Raw genomic sequence first — 17,544 nt, forward strand, 5'->3', positions numbered from 1 at the left:
CATTGATCATACGACTTCCTTGTACGCTTTCCTCAAGTCGTTTTTTCGTAACAGAAACGCAATTTTCAGCTTGTTAATTCTGACTTGTACTGTGTTGTCCTTGAGATATGAGGAAATTATACAACACAAGCACCCCATGCATGTAGGAACATTTTAAAGTATTTTGACAAATACCTAATGATCGGAATCATATTACCTACATTACTTTCGTTCTACATGAAGATGATCAGTGCCATAGGTCTTAAAGATAAAACAGTAATTTGGCCTTCACCACCTTAACAAAATGTGTTTTAACGTGATAAATTAAAAAAAAAATCATTCTTAAACAATTTTATTGCATAACAAAACTATTGATATACATTTTATTTAGATTCAAAGGGATCTGGCGTAGTTATTATTGTTGTTGAAGAAAGCGCATTTGTCTGAGCTTGGAACAGAACATCGTTAATCAGTTTTTCAGCTAATATTCTCATGTTAGAAGGAAGCCCACGAAGTTTTGCTGCTACGTTTATACCTGGAATTAAATTAAAATTATAATTTGTGCCACATTTTCCAAATATAAGAGAAAGGATTTTAAATCCGAATGAAATTTCAAGTTTAGTAAAATTTCATAAGCAGTCATAAATGTTCGTACAAAATTTCTCATCATAATTACTTGAATTATACAAAATAATTAATAGGTCAGTTTCGTTCAAAGTTATCAAGAACAGTTTTCAAAGCGCTTTTTCAGCAATCTGAGTAATTAAATATATAATGAAGTTCCGATAACTTGGTCACTGAATTAATTCAGACTCAATAAATAAGGGTATTGGAGAAAATTCATTTAGCTGGCCCCAATTATTGTTTGATTAAGAGCGCTTATTCAATTTAACGCAAGTCAAAATCTCCGCGATCTATTACGATAGATCGCGGCTTGCGCTATCCTTTTACTATGAACAGCATAGGTCCACAGGAGAGCGCCGAGCAACATGTCCTCTCTCTGGGAAGGCTCGCTGCCGACTGATTTTAATCGGGTCGCGCGCAGTGTTTTATAGTACTTTAAAAAAAATTGTAGAAAAATAATAGAGGTACCTTAGTTGATTTTTTAAATTTTATCTTATAAGTAATACGTTCTTTTATTGCAATATGTATAAATTATATTCAACTAAGTCAAATATCTTGGTGAAAATAATCATTTTGTCGAGTATAATTTCTAAAAAAATTCACATTGTTCGGATTTTAATTTCGTAAGTTAGGAGTCCAAATTAAAAAAATCTTTTAACTAACTATTTTAATAAGGATTTTTGCAGTTAGTTAAAAAAAATGTGTGTTAGATCTGTCAGCAATTTCAGATATTTTTAGCTTCGAAATTGACACTAAAAGTGAAATCAAGTAATCATCGGCTCAGTTATCTTGATGGTATTCACAAATACTGTATTAATTGAAAAAAACTCTTAACTAACTATATAGACAATAAAATTCCCTAAAATTATTAGTAATTCATATGTTTGTAAGATAAGTGGTTGATGGACAATCTGGTTTGAAAAATCACATATTTGAGCCAAACAGCGCACGGACCGCGTACACGGCCTTAAAAGGTTCTAATGCAAGTATTTCCATCCCTATTTCGATTGTATAATAGGTCCCTAATAGGTCAAGAAATAAATGGACATTATAATATTATGTATGCAAAATACAATACTGAAAATACAACAGATTTTAGAAAATAGGTTTAAATCCAAGACTATTTCTGAGAAGAAAGAAAATGAACATTAAATATTTTAAAATAGCTAAGTATTCTTATATTATAATACTCAACACAAGAAGACCTAATATCCGGAAATTAAATTAAATTATCTATAAAATTCCACGAATCGCCGGGCTGAAGATTGGCCAAAGAATTTCAATTCGTTCATGATAAGATTACATAACGTTTAGTCGAGGGACAGTGATAACTTTTAATGTTCGACATTATTTCTTGTTTATGCTTTATTCTTTCTTGTAGGTGTGTGTGCGTGTGTATATATATGTGTGTGAATCTTTTAGCGTTTGCTGTCGTGTATTTTTTGTGCGTTTGTTTCGAATGTAAGCAAATACAATGAGGGACTGCGGAAGGTCTTTAATTTGAAATGAATGAAAAGCATTCGTAATAAGGCAACAGGGTATTTCCTAATCAAAACGATATTGTGCTTGAATCAAATATTAAAATTAAAGTAGCTTTTTCAACGAAGTTATTTACTTTCTACTTCATAAATTTTTAACCGACTTGTAATGTGTGGCATATTGGTGTAATTACTTCTATCGAGTTGTGATTGTATCGAGAAATAATCATTATTTTTTGCTGTTATATTATAAACATATTCTTAGGAAAATGTTTAAAAGAATTAGATAAAAATAAAATAAAATAAAAAGTTCATTTATTGCCTTCACAACAGCTTAAAAACTATTACAAACTAACTGTATTTAAATGTAGCATGTTCGTTGTGAAGGACTAGTGTCTGAAATAGGTCTGTGAAAGACCTGTAGTACAGATCACTAGCCCCCCTCGCGGATAACACTACTGATAACTAACTAAAAAAAATAAGAACAGAAAAACAAAACAATAGAAACTTAATACTAATATGCGCGACCAATGTGTTAGTGAAATCTGTGTGTGTGTTTGCATGTACTTGTGCGCGTGTATAATGTGTAAGTTTGTATTTGTGTGTGCTTGTGTGTGTCAGCGTGTGTGTTTAAGTGTCCGCGTGTGTGTGTGCGTGTGTGTGTGTGTGTGTGTGTGTGTGTGTGTGTGTGTGTGTGTGTGAGCGTAGATATTTTCGTGTGTGTTTTTGTTCAGAGAGATAGTGGTAGATCTCCTTCAACTATGCCTGCATGTGCGTTGTATCAATGCCATTCGAATATTGCGTAGGTAGTTTTCCAGTCAAATTTCTCTTTAAAACTGTGTTAATGAGTAAATCTTTAGAAAAATTCATTCAATTACATTACCCATTATCAACGAGTGATTGCATGATATATAGATAAAAAAACTGACCACTTATTACATACCTATAGCATCATATTCATCATCAACTTCAGTACAATGCTGTTTCCTCTTACTATCGTCCTCATTATGTTTGTACATAGAATTGTGAGCTTCGAGAGCTTTACTGCTTATCGCATAGTCTGCATACACATGTGAAGCCGGTTCGAATGTATCTTCTGTTGCATCTTCATTGCCACTCTCAGCGTTAAAATCCTCCTGCAAATAGATAATTTTATGCAAAACAGACTCGATTGGAGTTTTTATTTTAATTTGTCATCGATATTTTCAATCAATTTATAATTTTTTCTTCACGCTGATTTCCTTTATCTATTAACGAAGAAATAAATAACAATGAATTAATACCACTTATACAACTTTGTGCTATAAATTAATAAATTATATCAGATAACATGTACTAAGAAAGAAATTAGGCATCTCCTTTGGCTACAAATTATTAATTACATTTTGGAATTCCCCACACGGCCAGGAACAGCCATAAAAATACAATTTGCTCAAAACATGGCAATGCTCTCGGAATAGCGATTGTCCATTTCAGTGATTCTTCAGAAAGTAGAAACTATACGTGACTGAAATAGCTTCAGAAACGTAGAGTTTTCTGTAATTATTTATTTTGATGCGAATCCTTAATTGTGCTCAGTTTTAATGGGAATTAAGTTTAGCGAGTACGTCGTTTAGCTAGTCTAGTAAAATAAAACTTAAGTTTCGTTACGATGTGCTTACTGCTTATATGTAAGCAGTAGAAGCAGTATTAAAAATATCAAACTCAGAATGCCGTTAATATTAAATTGAACCTTAACAGACGAACAACAAAGCATATTTTATAAAACAAGTTTAATCTACCGTAAAACCCTTCCTACGAAATTGTAATAGATAATCGCATCATAATAATTTCCTAAGGGACGGTAAACGGTGAAGTGATATCATTTTCAACCAAGGGGCTATTATGGCGACATTTTATATAAACGTAAGATATTTACCTAAAGGCTTCGCAGTTCCTAGAAATACCAGACCTCTAGTATTTCTATTTTGTATGATCTGGATTATCATTTATTTATTAACCGACTTAAAAAAAAGAGGAGGTTATCAATTCGGCCGGTATGTTTTTTTATGTATGTACACCGATTACTCCGAGGTTTCTGAACCGATTTACGTGATTCTTTTTTGTTCGATGTGGGATGGTGTCGAATTGGTCCCATAAAAATTTTATTTGGATAGGCCCAGTAGTTTTTATTTTATGAGCATTTTTGTCTGTATTTGTCAATGTTGCAAGTGCAAGTTTGAAGTCGGTTGTTTTTAACGCAGTTATCACTTGTAAAGTCTACATTGATTTTATCATTCATTGCCTGACATTGTAAAGTTTTTAAATACGTAGAGTCACAACCATGAATATTGCTCGTTAGGCCTTTATTAAGAATTGTATCGATTGAATTAGCTATTAAATCAGTAGGTATAGGTTCCTTGTGCCTTCGTGTATTTTTAAAAAGGCATAAATGTCACATCATCACCGAAGTTTTGTGTAGGCAGATTCAATGGCCTTTCATGATATAGTTAGTTTGGTAAATATACTTATCTAAGGTTAGGCTGAACTTTATCTTAATTAGCTTATTTAGTTGGGTAAACACATAGGTTGAAATAATTAAATAAAATGTATCTAAATAAAACTCATTGAAAGCTGTTAGCTGCCAGCAGTGAGGTTAAACTTCGCAAATAAAAACAAAGTTGAAAACTCATTCACCTACTTTAGAAGTGACTTTAAAATCTTTTGTAGGTTTAGCTGGAGTAACTAAACAAATATCCTTTGATAAAAGGTGAACACTGAATTACATAGCACAGTATGGCTTATATAAATATTGATTTCAGTAAAGTCAAAACAACTTATATATATATATAAAACAAATATTTTTATTAAATGATCATATTAATGTTAATATTTATATTAATGTACTGGATCTATTAATGGTAACTGGCCACTTTAATTTTAGAATAGTAATAAGGATTGCTCGCAAAATTAGTCTAATTATAAAATCGGGTTAAAACTAACCGCTACAACTTTTGTGATCTAAACATTACCCGGAAGGGGATCCTAGAACAATATACTGCTTATCGAAATAACACAAATCTTATATTTATTTATACCACACCTGGGTCCCCATCAAATATTTATTTTTAATTTCCCAGCCGAATTGTGACTAAGAGCGATCCCAAGTAAAGTCCGGCAAATAGTGAAATAATATTTCACCTTTCAACATAACATCAATACTGCTCTGCGAAGGGTATGAAATCTACATAAATCTACATTTTGTACGATGTCTCTGCTATCAATATTTATTACTTTCACAATATATTCTCACTATTTTAGAGAACTTGCACTTAATATTCGAAAAGTTTGCTAGTACAATAAAATGCATAGAAAATTGTAAATAATAAGAATCAAAGATAAATGTATCAGGTCATAATGAATGAATTGCATGCCTCTAAAAATGTATGACAACTAGGTAAAGAAACATACTGTTATGTATAGAGTTCGTCGAAATAATTATGATGGATTTATCATAATAACCAAAATGAAAGAACAAAATAAAGTTTTTGAACATAGTTAAAAAGAAAATATAGTTGGGAGTCATAGAAGTTTGTTATTGCCAGAACTGCGATAATTTGTTCGTTCTCGCGGTTATATATTATCATGTAGATTTTGGAAAACTGATATTATGAGGAAATAACATTAATGTACTGAAAGAAATTATAGTTGTTATTTTAAAAAATCTGTCAAAAGAATCTTTACCTAGAAAACATTTGTTGCCCTTATCAAAGAGCATAAGCATAACCAATTCCTTTCCTAGTCGGGATAATGATATTTTATTGTGTTTGATTTTACGCGAGTCGGATCAAAGAAGTTTTAAGAGATAAAACGCGATTTATTCATTATATTATCAACCTGACGTTTCGAACATTTTTCAGCGAGCATACAAATCATTTGCCTTTTTAGTTTTCCAAGTAAATCTTCAACTACTAATAAATATTTAATTAATAATTAGTAGGATAATTACACCAATACTTTGCCATCCCTAATCAGGTTTTACTACCAACTTCAATATCAGTGCTTCTAGACAAATGGCACAAACGTTAAATAATAGAATCCACTATCGATATTAATTGACAGCAAAGATACGATTGGATGATTACACCAATAATTTGTTGCAGATCAAAATTGGCAGTACTCAACAACCGTCACGCGTACTTCCTTCTAGTGGATAACGGGTCCGTCGGCAGGTACGGCGCAGAGATCGTGCTGCGTAGGAAGCTCGAGAAATACATCGCGGCGCAGAAACTGCATCCTTGTAAGTTTTGTGGATTGTTTTTTAATGTTTTTTTTTTTTCAGATGCTCAAATATATGTATTTTCTTGGTGTAGGTACCTATGTTTGTTAACCGACTTCAAAAAAAGGAGGAGGTTATCAATTCGGCCGGTATATTTTTTTTTTTTATGTATGTACACCGATTACTCCGAGGTTTCTGAACCGATTTACGTGATTCTTTTTTTGTTCGATGCGGGATGGTGTCGAATTGGTCCCATAAAAATTTTATTCGTATAGGCCCAGTAGTTTTTATTTTATGAGCATTTTTGTCTGTAGGTATTTGTAAATTTTGCAAGTGCAAGTTTGAAGTCGGTTGTTTTTAACGCAGTTATCACTTGTAATTTTTATATTAAAGGCAAATATTGAATCATTTTGAGTTCTTCAACAAATTGTAAACACATACCCTTCTCATCTACCAATTCATGAAGCAAATATTTTATTGTGTAACAAAACGTGAAAAAATCAATCAGTGGCAGCTCACGTTGTTGTAGCAAGTTACTTCATTTCACTTCGGCACATTAGAATGAACGATTTCTAACTAAACTGAAATCCTATGCTAAAAGCGAAAATACACAGAACGAGAGAGCTCGAGAAGTTTTAAGAATACAGTGCTCTTGTTAAGTTTATCCGATTAGTTTTTAGACTAAAGTTGTTGGACCGCAAATCTATCCAGGGCCGGAATTAATTCTTTTGAGGCTACAGGGGCGTGAATTTTACGCAAAATTTTCTATAATGTAATTTTTTTATAGTAGCTATACCCGGCGCGGCCTAAGATGATCCCTATGACACTGACAGTTATTCTCAAGAGACAAACTTGTAATGGCGTCACCATTAAATTAGAAACGTATTGGAGGTGTCTAAAAATGGCATTTATTAATTTTTACGTAGCTTTATGCCATTACAATTATATTCCGTTGGAATTATAACAATTCTTAACATTTACGAGAAATCATATCAATCTGACTTTACGTTTACGTCCTTCAAAACTTACATCGTTGGCATTTATCGACTAGTGCGGAAAGTATCGATAAACAAATTTCGATAATGGAAACGAGTTCACATTTTTTTCCATGCTTAAGCTATAGTTCATTCACTATTGAGTGGAACAGAAGATAGCAGCATAATTAATTAATTAATTACCGTTCGCGTTAATTTACTTACCTATGTTAATATAAGTTTTTAAGAAAAATGAAATGGGGGATTCTATTTTCATGATAAAATAATATACACTGTGTTAAACGGGTTAAAAATCACGAGAAAATGATAAGGTGCATTTTTATGTTTTGGAAAACTTTCGTTTCACTTACCGTTTCGTTTACATAATAGACGTTAAAATTTCATTTTATAATATTTGTAAAAACATGTTTACAGACGTGGCTGAATGCAAACCACGCCTTTGCCTATAAAATAGTAAATTATCGACACGATACATCATACGAGCAATCACTAAGACGAACTGTCATAGGGATCATCTTAGGCCGCGCCGGGTATAGTCGTCGTAGCCATTCTGTAAATAAATAATATACAGCTGAAGAAATAAAAGAAAGAAAAAGACGTGTGGCACTCGGGGACTGCCGCGGTAAAGCTAGTTATTGCATAGCATGCCTTCAAGCCACACCTCCGCCCGTCGGAGTGGGGAGCGTGAGGTTTTTTCGTTACAGAATTTCTGGATTCAGTCCCCGCGCTCAAGGCCCGCGATAGAAGCTATGCAATAGCTTAAAAAAAATATAAGAAGTAACCTGTCAACTCCCTGTCAAGAAATAATCGCAAACTATTATTATAAAATAATTTAATCAATAGCACCAAAATCTGTACAATTTTTAATTTATTCTTAACAATTGCAATCAAAATAAACAGGCTACATAGTAATATCGTACACACCTTACACACCACACACACACACAACGATTTAATCGTTGTAAGTCTGTGGTTGTAGCTAACAGGTCAAATCGCTTAATCCGTTCAATTTTAATGAATAATTCAATTAACTTCCCAAACATAAATTACACGCAATTTCATAGATAATATTAGCATTCAAATAATAATTGTCAAATAGAACACATAAATCCAGATTAAACACAGATTTCCATATAAATTGCTTCGTACGATTGTTTCAAATTACCAGCGAAAATTGATTGATTAGAACGACTCAATAGATTCTAATGAAATGAATCATTTTGTGAGATAAACTCAGCGAATATTCTAAAAGATAAAAAAATTCTTTTGGATTGTTAGTTAATTTACACAATTATTTTTTATTCATGCATGCCTAATGTAAAAATAAAAAAACATAATATTATACCGGCTACAAAAACAAAATATTATCTGTGGACAAAGTTTTATTTATCATACTTACATCTAAATATTCAATCTTCATTTTAGTATCATCGGTTTCATCAGAAAACGCGAAAGACAACAAGTTGTAATACCACAGATGCGGCACGTATACATCGTCGTCACATTTCGCACGCGAAATACTCGCCTGTACTTTTCTATGTTCTCTACGCACACACGCGCGCATACTCTCTATCTTCCTCAACACATGCACCTTGGTCGCGGTAGGGTCGTACTTGCGTACTAATTCAGTCAAACGAGCAGTCGCTTCGTCTCTCTTTTTTTTATTTTTGTACGAGATGCACTTCTTGTCCCATAGACATGGTGATTCTTTGTACAGGGCTAAGAAGCGTTTGATTAAATTGCGCGAGAATGCGAGGTCCTTGGCGGACATTTTGTTTTGCGTTCGGCGAGCGGTGCGCCGCGCAGGTCACTGAACGTTCGGCTCGACTCGCCGATGCGGTACGTCTCGCCCCGCAGTCCGCACTTCAGCCCCGCGTCTGTCAGTCGATATGACGCCAACAAGCTAGCGATCACGCTCGAATAAACGTTCGATCACGTGGTTTAGTTCACACAAACAAATGATAAAGATTCAGTATGATGTTACAGGTTACTGCATGTGAAGGCAAAAATAAATTCATGTAAAATACATTTTTAATCTAGATAAGATAGACAGATGTTGAAATGTTAACAAACAATTATTTATCTTAATTTTACAAGTACAACGAATAAGTAAGTAGGTAGATCTTTTCGTTGCAATAAAGGTTTAGAGGGCGGGGTATAAGTAATTACTAACAATTTTAAAACGATTAAAAAAAGTATAAAATAGTATACCTATGTAGAGCCTAATAATATAAGCCTTATATTATTAGCTCTACTTACATACTATTTTATAAAGTATAAAGATCTTCATAATTAATATTTATTACATAATTCACCGTATCTCAACTCCGAGGGTAATTTTATTAAATAACACTTAAATTTACGTACATATTATGAACACGGGAAGAGCAAAGAGAACGCATCCCAGCTCAACGGCTATAAAAGGGATTTGGGAACTCCATTGTGAAGAATTGGCGGGAATTCCTTCAGAGCATGACGATCAGCCATGGTGAACTTTTTATACTTTGTTGTTTTATGACCCGTACGTTGAAATGTAGCACGTAATACGCAGACCTTGATAGAATCTATTGAAATATGTATGGATTATTTTTTATATCAGTAGGGTAATCTGCGTATAAACTTTTTGACGCTCAGACATAGGTAACAATTTAGAGTAGCACTTTCTTTCTTGATTTAAAATCGCATCATCACGGAAGTACGTATGAGTTTGTAAATAATATACTTTTAATATACAATTATATAATGTAATTTACTGCTACATATTATCATTAGGTACTTTTATTAATTTAGTCTTCAATACCAAGGCTCAATAAAATCCGTAGATTTTTCAATAAAGAAAATACTGGCGGCGGGTGATAACTGGTAACGCCTTGTATTATTTGTTATTTTAATGTTATTATGCTATATTCATTGAACTCTAAAGAAACAACGATAAAATTTCAAGACATTCTTATAACATTTTTTTACACTGTACGACACGACATCACTTATATATAGATATAAGTACTTACGATATCGTTTTCAATACATTACATAACAATTTATATTGTACAGCCGTTTCTCAGCCCTCTTCACTTTTTGATGAATCGTAATTCACATTTTCCAACGAAACAACAGTTTAGGAGTGAAAACGTCACAACGACTCTATCTTTTTGGAAAGAATATTTAGAAAAGTTCCAGTAGCTGGTTTAGGTTAAATTTAATGACATTATTAGTTTGATGATATCTATTTTCACCTCTATTCGACTTGTGAATTCACAGTGTGAATTACATATTATGCCGGAAGTACTTGTATTAAGAGTACCTACCTGTTTAACTGCATGGTGTAAAATGATTTTTTTATCGTAAAGTATTTTTATGTAACTACTTAGGTATATTATCTAGGTAATACTGATTATTTTAACATTGGTCTAAGATCGTCGTATCGTCTCATATAAAGACTTTCTCACACCTGAAGGCGACACTACCTCAATATGTCATAAAATTGTAGTAGTTTTTATGGCGCGTTTTACGACATCGAATGAAAATCGAGATGTTCTGAATTTCAGGATGGCAATATAAATTTTATTACGCGGCTTTTAAGGCTCTTGGGTTATACGGTATACGGGAAGTAAAACATACATTCATATTATTTTTTGTTCCGGGCTTATAAGTAATGTCGAAAACACCTTTATTTTACATGATTTATTTATTAAAATTATTATTTTACAACAATTTAGCGATAAGGCCGCCGTTTGTTATAATGTATCCTAGGTTAAGTCTCAATTTGTAATTTATCTTGAGCAATGAAGCATGAATAAATAAATAAACAACCTTAATAAAAACAAATATATAAAAGGGATCGGAAGAGAAAGAAATATAATTAATAGTTTTATATTTTTCATAGATAGTAAATTTCAAGTTCCAACTTCAAAGTATAAAGGCATTTCAATAGTATTCCTATAATATTAAAAATCTTTTATTTAATTATAATACATGTAGATATAATTGTAAAAGAATTTGTTATTATTAAGTCTTATTATTCAAGTGAATTCAAATTAAAATATTCGCAAACGCATTAAGGATAAGACGCTGCTTTTATTAAAAACCTTTAAGATTAGAAAGCAATTTGCAAATTCCTTCATTAAGAATGTTCAAATTAACACAGCGTCTGGATGTTTTCTTTGTATTTTCGCAAAATACTCAAATTAGGATTGATGGACATTTAACACTTTTGTTTGTGCTTTTATTTTTGTTTTTAATTGATTGTTAGAAGGTACCCATAATGTATATTAATCAATTAATAATAGGTATCAAAATAAAATGTCTTCAAAAATATTTTTTTGTTACATAATTATTGAAACTTTATGATTGCCTTGATTGTTATTTTGTATTTTCATTTTATTTCTTTCCTATTAATTATTATTTATTCTGATCGATTTAGACATTTGAAAAATATTTATGATTTCAACACTCATAAACCTTAACTATTGAATTGGAAACGTATATTGAAAATCCACAACAACATTTTCTACTATATGAGCATAACCTGAAATAAATTTCCTTATGTATCGTTCCATCGTTGTTTATTTAGCGTACCACCCGCTGCCATATTGCACCACGTGTTAAAATTATAAATTCAGCCCCTGTTATATTAGATTCACAAGCAAGATATTTGTTATGAGAGGCCTCTTTAGCAAGATTAATCTTTAATTTCAACATTCAGAATATTTTTGACTCTACACTCATCAGCTTAAATTATTTCGCTTTAGCATCTATGAAATTAATCGTATAAGGTTATGATATCCATGTTTTCATGAGTAGGTATTATGTGATTTAATTTCATTGAGAATTATTGGGATGAAATAACGTTATTTTAAAAAGAATCTTCTGAGTATTTTATTAGTATTCACTCGAATATTATCTGCATAATATATTGTAAACTCGTCAATATCTTCATCTTGTAATGACGAGATTTATACACTCAATCCCAAACATTTATTTATCAACTTGACTTTTAGATGCGCTTTTGAATCATCTTCTCACCCAAAGAAAGAAATAAATTAACTCCTGTATTTATTATCGTATCTCTTCAAAGTTTTTTCTTAATAAGTCTCATCTTATATTTAGAACGATAGAGAAGTAGACTCCATGTAACATCTAAACTAGCGTTAATTTAGGGCATCGATCATTTCGACATGCAAAATTCACCATCTGCAGCTAAGACTAATGAGAATTCCAGTGAATGTGACGATGTGGGGTAATGCTATGTATTGCGGTTTCATGTTTACTGCAAATGCTTCTGGAAACTACTACGTTTGTGACGTAGAATCTGATCCTATTTGCTGTGCAGTATCGCTTTAATAAGGGTCAAATAATCAAATACTATAACTAGGAACAGAGACAACCACTTCAAAATTAACAATTAACGTCCCGTATTTAAACATATTGATTTCTTCACTCTATTCAAAGTTAAGTAAATATAGCGGCTTATAATACTTAAAATTAATTGAGAGGAATAAAGAAAGAAATACAAAGCAACCGCTATTTCAAAGTCTCAATGTGGATGTTCTAATTAAACAGCATTAAATATTCCATCATTTTGTTTATCGGAAATTATATTTTAAGGGCTTTTTTGAAGGTCTTGTTGGTATTGTATAATTCAGTAACCATTGTTTTTCGCAAAACAAAAACTCAAGGAGAATTAACTAAGAATAAGAAAGAAATGTTTCTTGTATATTTTAGATTTAGATGATAATATAGTAACGCGAAATTAAATAATAGGCACAGACAAGGCCACTCTTATTGACACCTTACATTTTATAGATAGTAATTTCTAGTAGATTTACACCGTGTAAATAAAAAATCAATCAGCGCACTGATTAAGACATCATGTGAATTGAAATTAATGAATAAATCGCGTGTTGAATCAGTTTTAAGTTTTACAAAATAAGCTTCCTATAAAACATAATCCTCTGAATTATAGTAAGTAGGTACTCAACCGCATAAATAATAAAAGTGATGGATCAAGAAAGCACTTATGTTTTCGCGCGTAGGTGTGCACTATAATGTACCTTTGAGATCTTAGCTAGCCTTCGAAATTGGCCACCATGGCTGAAATTGGTTCAGAAGTGGTTCAGAACTATAACTGCTAAATATAGTTACAGCATTCATGCTCCTATAATATAATGCGGCAACAATAAATTAATGTTCACGTCACTCCCTCCCTGCAAGTCACTCCGATTAGTGAGGTATTAAATCTCACGAGGCGGAAAGTTACCGAAATATTTTCGGGCTTTAAATCACAAGAACTCGTAACGAGGACGGACTCGTAATTGTACTGTCGTGATTATGCATGGATGGGGTTGCGCAAACTGGCTAATATTGTCTGATAGAATTAAGTCAGTTAGATATATGGAATCCTGGAGTCGATGTTAATCTTCTATGCGATAAAGAAGTTTTAACACTTCTTCTGAATACATTTTTATGGACCTACTAATTTGGTTTTCTTACATTACTTCGTTTCGATATAGCATTAAAATCAATTTATCCATGTGTGATAAATGCAAAGAATAGAAAAAAGAGGCAGTATTCCAACCCACGTCCTTCGTAGGTATTCCTTCAGATTCACTATGTGCGATATGCTTTAATTTAGAAAATATGGCCAAGTATCAAAAGTATTGCGAAGATTCCAGATCGTTCCAGATTATACATCAATTCTTTTCCACATCTTCTTCCAGATACTCATTCATCAACGCCCGTGGTCTGCCTGGTAATAGAAGGTGGCACGAACACCGTTCGAGCTGTTCTGGAGTACGTGACAGACACACCTCCAGTGCCTGTGGTAGTGTGTGATGGAAGCGGAAGAGCTGCTGACCTCATTGCTTTTGTTCACAAGTGAGTACCAGGATCTAAACTTCTGATGTGACGAAGTATGCCTAGTGATAGAAGGTAATAGGAATACTGGTCGAGCTATGCTTTTGTCACAAATAAGTAAAATGCATCATATGTAAGTGAACTACAGAAATTTCAGTAGAGCCATAAATAATAGTATATAGTGTGTGTGTCAAATGCATGCTAGTTTGTATAATGTGTTTTTAATTGAATGTATGCTCGTAAAAATTGGTATGTTCAAAGTTTATATTTCTCGTGAATGTGTATGCTCTGTAAACTCAGAATCGATAGGATCGGAGCGTCAATATACAATGATGCAAAATGACTATAAATAAGTAGGTAACTTGACTTAAGTTCAAATAAAATTGCACATTCATTAGTGTTCCACAACCCGTATTGGGTCTTAGAGTAGCTAATCAAAAGTATAAGCCATGAGGACAAAGGGAGTACGATTAACTCAAACAAAAGGCGAGATACGTTGAAGTCTTTGTCTATAAAGTTTCATCCATAGAAGATGCTTCATTTTCATCAAGTTTTTTGTAACATTAGCATGTTCAATATGATCACGTTATCATTATATACTGCGATAAAACTCCATTTGCATAATATGCCCACTTATGCATCCATTGTAATGGAAATTAATCATCTTAGTAAATTCAGGCTTTCTCTACAGAATATCCGTAGCCATTTCCTTGTCTAGTTTAATCCTTTACTTGTATTGAAAATGAAACTAAAAAAAACCGCTGGAAATCGCGCGTTCAATAAAATAATAGGCAAATGAAATTTGAACGTTTCCAATTATTTTAAAAATTATCTTGTTACGAGTTTATTGAACTGTTTATTTTACGTTGAATTAACATTCATTCAAGTGGACAACATTTGGATTGAATTCCTATCGATTCTGTTTATTCACTCTTGTGAATTGCGATACACTTTTATATCATGTTTTGTATAGACTGCATATTAAATTTAATAAAAACATTTAACAGTAGTTTTTTTTATTATTTTTTTTATAAAATATATTATAGGACATTATTACACAAATCGACCTAGTCCCACAGTAAGCTCAATTAAGGCTTGTGTTGTGGGTACTAGGCGACGATAAATATAATATTTAATAAATACATATATATAGATAATAACACCCAGACCCAAGAACAAATAATTGAGTTCATCACACAAATATTTGCCCTGACCGGGGATCGAACCCGGGACCGTCGGCTCAGTAGGCAGTTACTTCACCACTGCGCCAACCGTGTCGTCAAAAGTTAATTCCTTATTAATATTAAAAAAATATTTATTATAACTGATTTATATTATAGATTTTAAATACATTCTCAAACTCTCAAGTATCATTTGTAAAATGTGAAAATATCTATAACAGTTGTTTGGTATTTGTTCGCTTGATTACCTGCTTAAAATTATGTAGCATAATTCATCATTGATTCAACTTGTTGCGATTGTTATGATAAATATAAAATTACCAACCGATACTCACATAGAGCCAGGGAATCAATTTGACGATACATTTGCGGCACCATTGGAATGGCTGAGCACGAAATATAACCAGTACTTGGTCTCACGAGAAATGTACAGCGCTTATAAATAACGTCTAGCGTAGATTAGCCGAGCCAGTTGTATAATCGTATACAAAATAGAATTATCTTGCCAAGAAAATGTTCACAGAAGACCCACTTTTGTTATCTGTACCATGTATAAGTGAAGGATATTTATTGTATGTGTATTCTACTGATCCCAAAAGGACTTACTTGTAGTTAGATTGCTTATACACTAGCGGTTCAGAATACTAAATGAACCTATCAATAAATTCAAATCAAAAATACACATTTAAAAACTGAAGCAGTTCGTTTAAATTTATTTTTTATTAAAATAGTGCAGATTGCACGAATTAAAATTTTCTTATCTGGTCTGGTCCCCCAAATCCATTCCAATTATTTTCGAAACCCCCCCATATAAATTGCAGTATAGATAACTAGTTCTAAAAAGTTGCAAATATATTTTCTTTATGTGTAGTTGTTTTAAAATTTTCAGTAATAAAATATTAAATTGCTCCAGATATGCATCAGAGACCGGTGAACAAACAGTACTGGAGTCAATGCGGGACTACCTCATCGGCACCATACAGAAGACCTTTGAAGTTGGCTTACAACAAGCGGAATGTTTGTATGGAGAACTGTTACAATGTACCAGGAAGAAGAACTTGGTAAGTCTATAGCTATTTTTAAACAAATGTTGATGTTTTGTTGCTAGAATATAACCTCGCTGTAGGTGATTCAATGTGTATGTCGAATCTACACAAATTCTCAACAAAACAAATGTCACAAATCTACACAAACGAACATAAGGCAAAAAATAAATTTTTGAATCCATTCATTTTTTTAAATATTTAACAACAGCCAATAATTTTCAGACCATTCGTCTTCTTTTTAAACTTTAACTTAATGTTTTATTTTAAATTTTTATCGCCCATTTATCTGAATAACGAGCTTAAACTTTTTTGGAAAATAATATTACACTCTTTTGTTTTTCCCTGCTTATTATGATATAATTGCATATTGCTAATTAATAACCAATGAAAGCAATGAGTAACAGTCTTACAAATTAATTAATGAAACTAGAAACTTATTTCATTGAGATCCACTGTAGAAGCGTATTCAGTATTCTCAAGTTTCAAGTATAGTATTCTCACAAGTGTATGGGCTCACAAGGCTATGTAATAGAATAGGTGAATAGATAGTGAATAGCTTCCAAATCAAAGTGATTCATAACATTTCTATAACAATGGTATAGTAGGTCATTTACAATAGTATTTTTAATCATGGCGGTAGCCAGAATGCTCAGCAACGAACCGAGCTTACAATGCATACATTGTACACAATAAAGTTTAGTTTTGTTAAATGAATGAAAATTGTCGTAGTTTTTATTAAAAATCGTGTTCTATCAAGAGATACCTTTGTAATAATACAAAGTGGTTAAATTATAATGCATGCAATTCCTTGCATGTGAAAAATCATGTACATAAGAATTAAAAATATTTTTGCTTCGTTTTATTGCTACAAATAGGTATTCAGTATCATTCTCTTCCTATTGAATTTTACTAGAAAGAATTAATTAATGAATTAATAAAAGAAAATTCCAAAGAAAAAGGTAAAGAGGTTAATGAATGTCGCGGGCCAAGTCGTGAGAGAGTTTAATAAATTATTGCAAACTTCACAACGATATCTTGTTTTTAAGTTATATTGTGATTTCATTAGTTTAAGTTTCTTCTTTGGACCAGTCTTAACATTTTTATCTTGACGCTAATAAGATTAATAAC

General features: G+C 32.1%; 2 protein-coding genes across 12 annotated transcripts in view; one reads left to right on the forward strand and one right to left on the reverse strand.

Annotated features, from left to right (window-relative positions):
* The window catches only part of LOC123698829 (transient receptor potential cation channel trpm), a 225,688-nt gene that overhangs the window by 152,296 nt on the left and 55,848 nt on the right, over positions 1 to 17,544 (forward strand). For all 11 annotated transcript variants that reach the window (XM_045645592.1, XM_045645595.1, XM_045645593.1 and 8 more), the window contains 3 exons: positions 6,224 to 6,360; positions 14,054 to 14,210; positions 16,284 to 16,431. In XM_045645592.1, the coding sequence (XP_045501548.1) occupies positions 6,224 to 6,360; positions 14,054 to 14,210; positions 16,284 to 16,431 (442 nt within the window). The remainder of the gene's footprint in view (positions 1 to 6,223; positions 6,361 to 14,053; positions 14,211 to 16,283; positions 16,432 to 17,544) is intronic.
* On the reverse strand, positions 316 to 9,159 carry LOC123698835. The gene is made up of 3 exons (XM_045645613.1): positions 8,734 to 9,159; positions 3,025 to 3,217; positions 316 to 514 (listed from the first exon to the last, which is right to left on the reverse strand). The coding sequence occupies exons 1-3, from the start codon at positions 9,103 to 9,105 to the stop codon at positions 363 to 365; spliced, it is 717 nt and encodes a 238-aa protein (XP_045501569.1). The 5' UTR covers positions 9,106 to 9,159; the 3' UTR covers positions 316 to 362.

This window comes from Colias croceus, chromosome 17, assembly GCF_905220415.1.
Source record: "Colias croceus chromosome 17, ilColCroc2.1".
Lineage (NCBI taxonomy): Eukaryota > Metazoa > Arthropoda > Insecta > Lepidoptera > Pieridae > Colias > Colias croceus.

Bases quoted from the DNA above. Each gene is read 5' to 3' on its own strand.
- LOC123698835 (XM_045645613.1), bottom strand. From the start codon at position 9,105: ATGTCCGCCAAGGACCTCGCATTCTCGCGCAATTTAATCAAACGCTTC. The intron at 3,218-8,733 runs GTAAGTATGATA...ATCTATTTGCAG, and splicing joins TGAAGATTGAATATTTAGAT to GAGGATTTTAACGCTGAGAG. The intron at 515-3,024 runs GTATGTAATAAG...ATTTAATTCCAG, and splicing joins TGATGAATATGATGCTATAG to GTATAAACGTAGCAGCAAAA.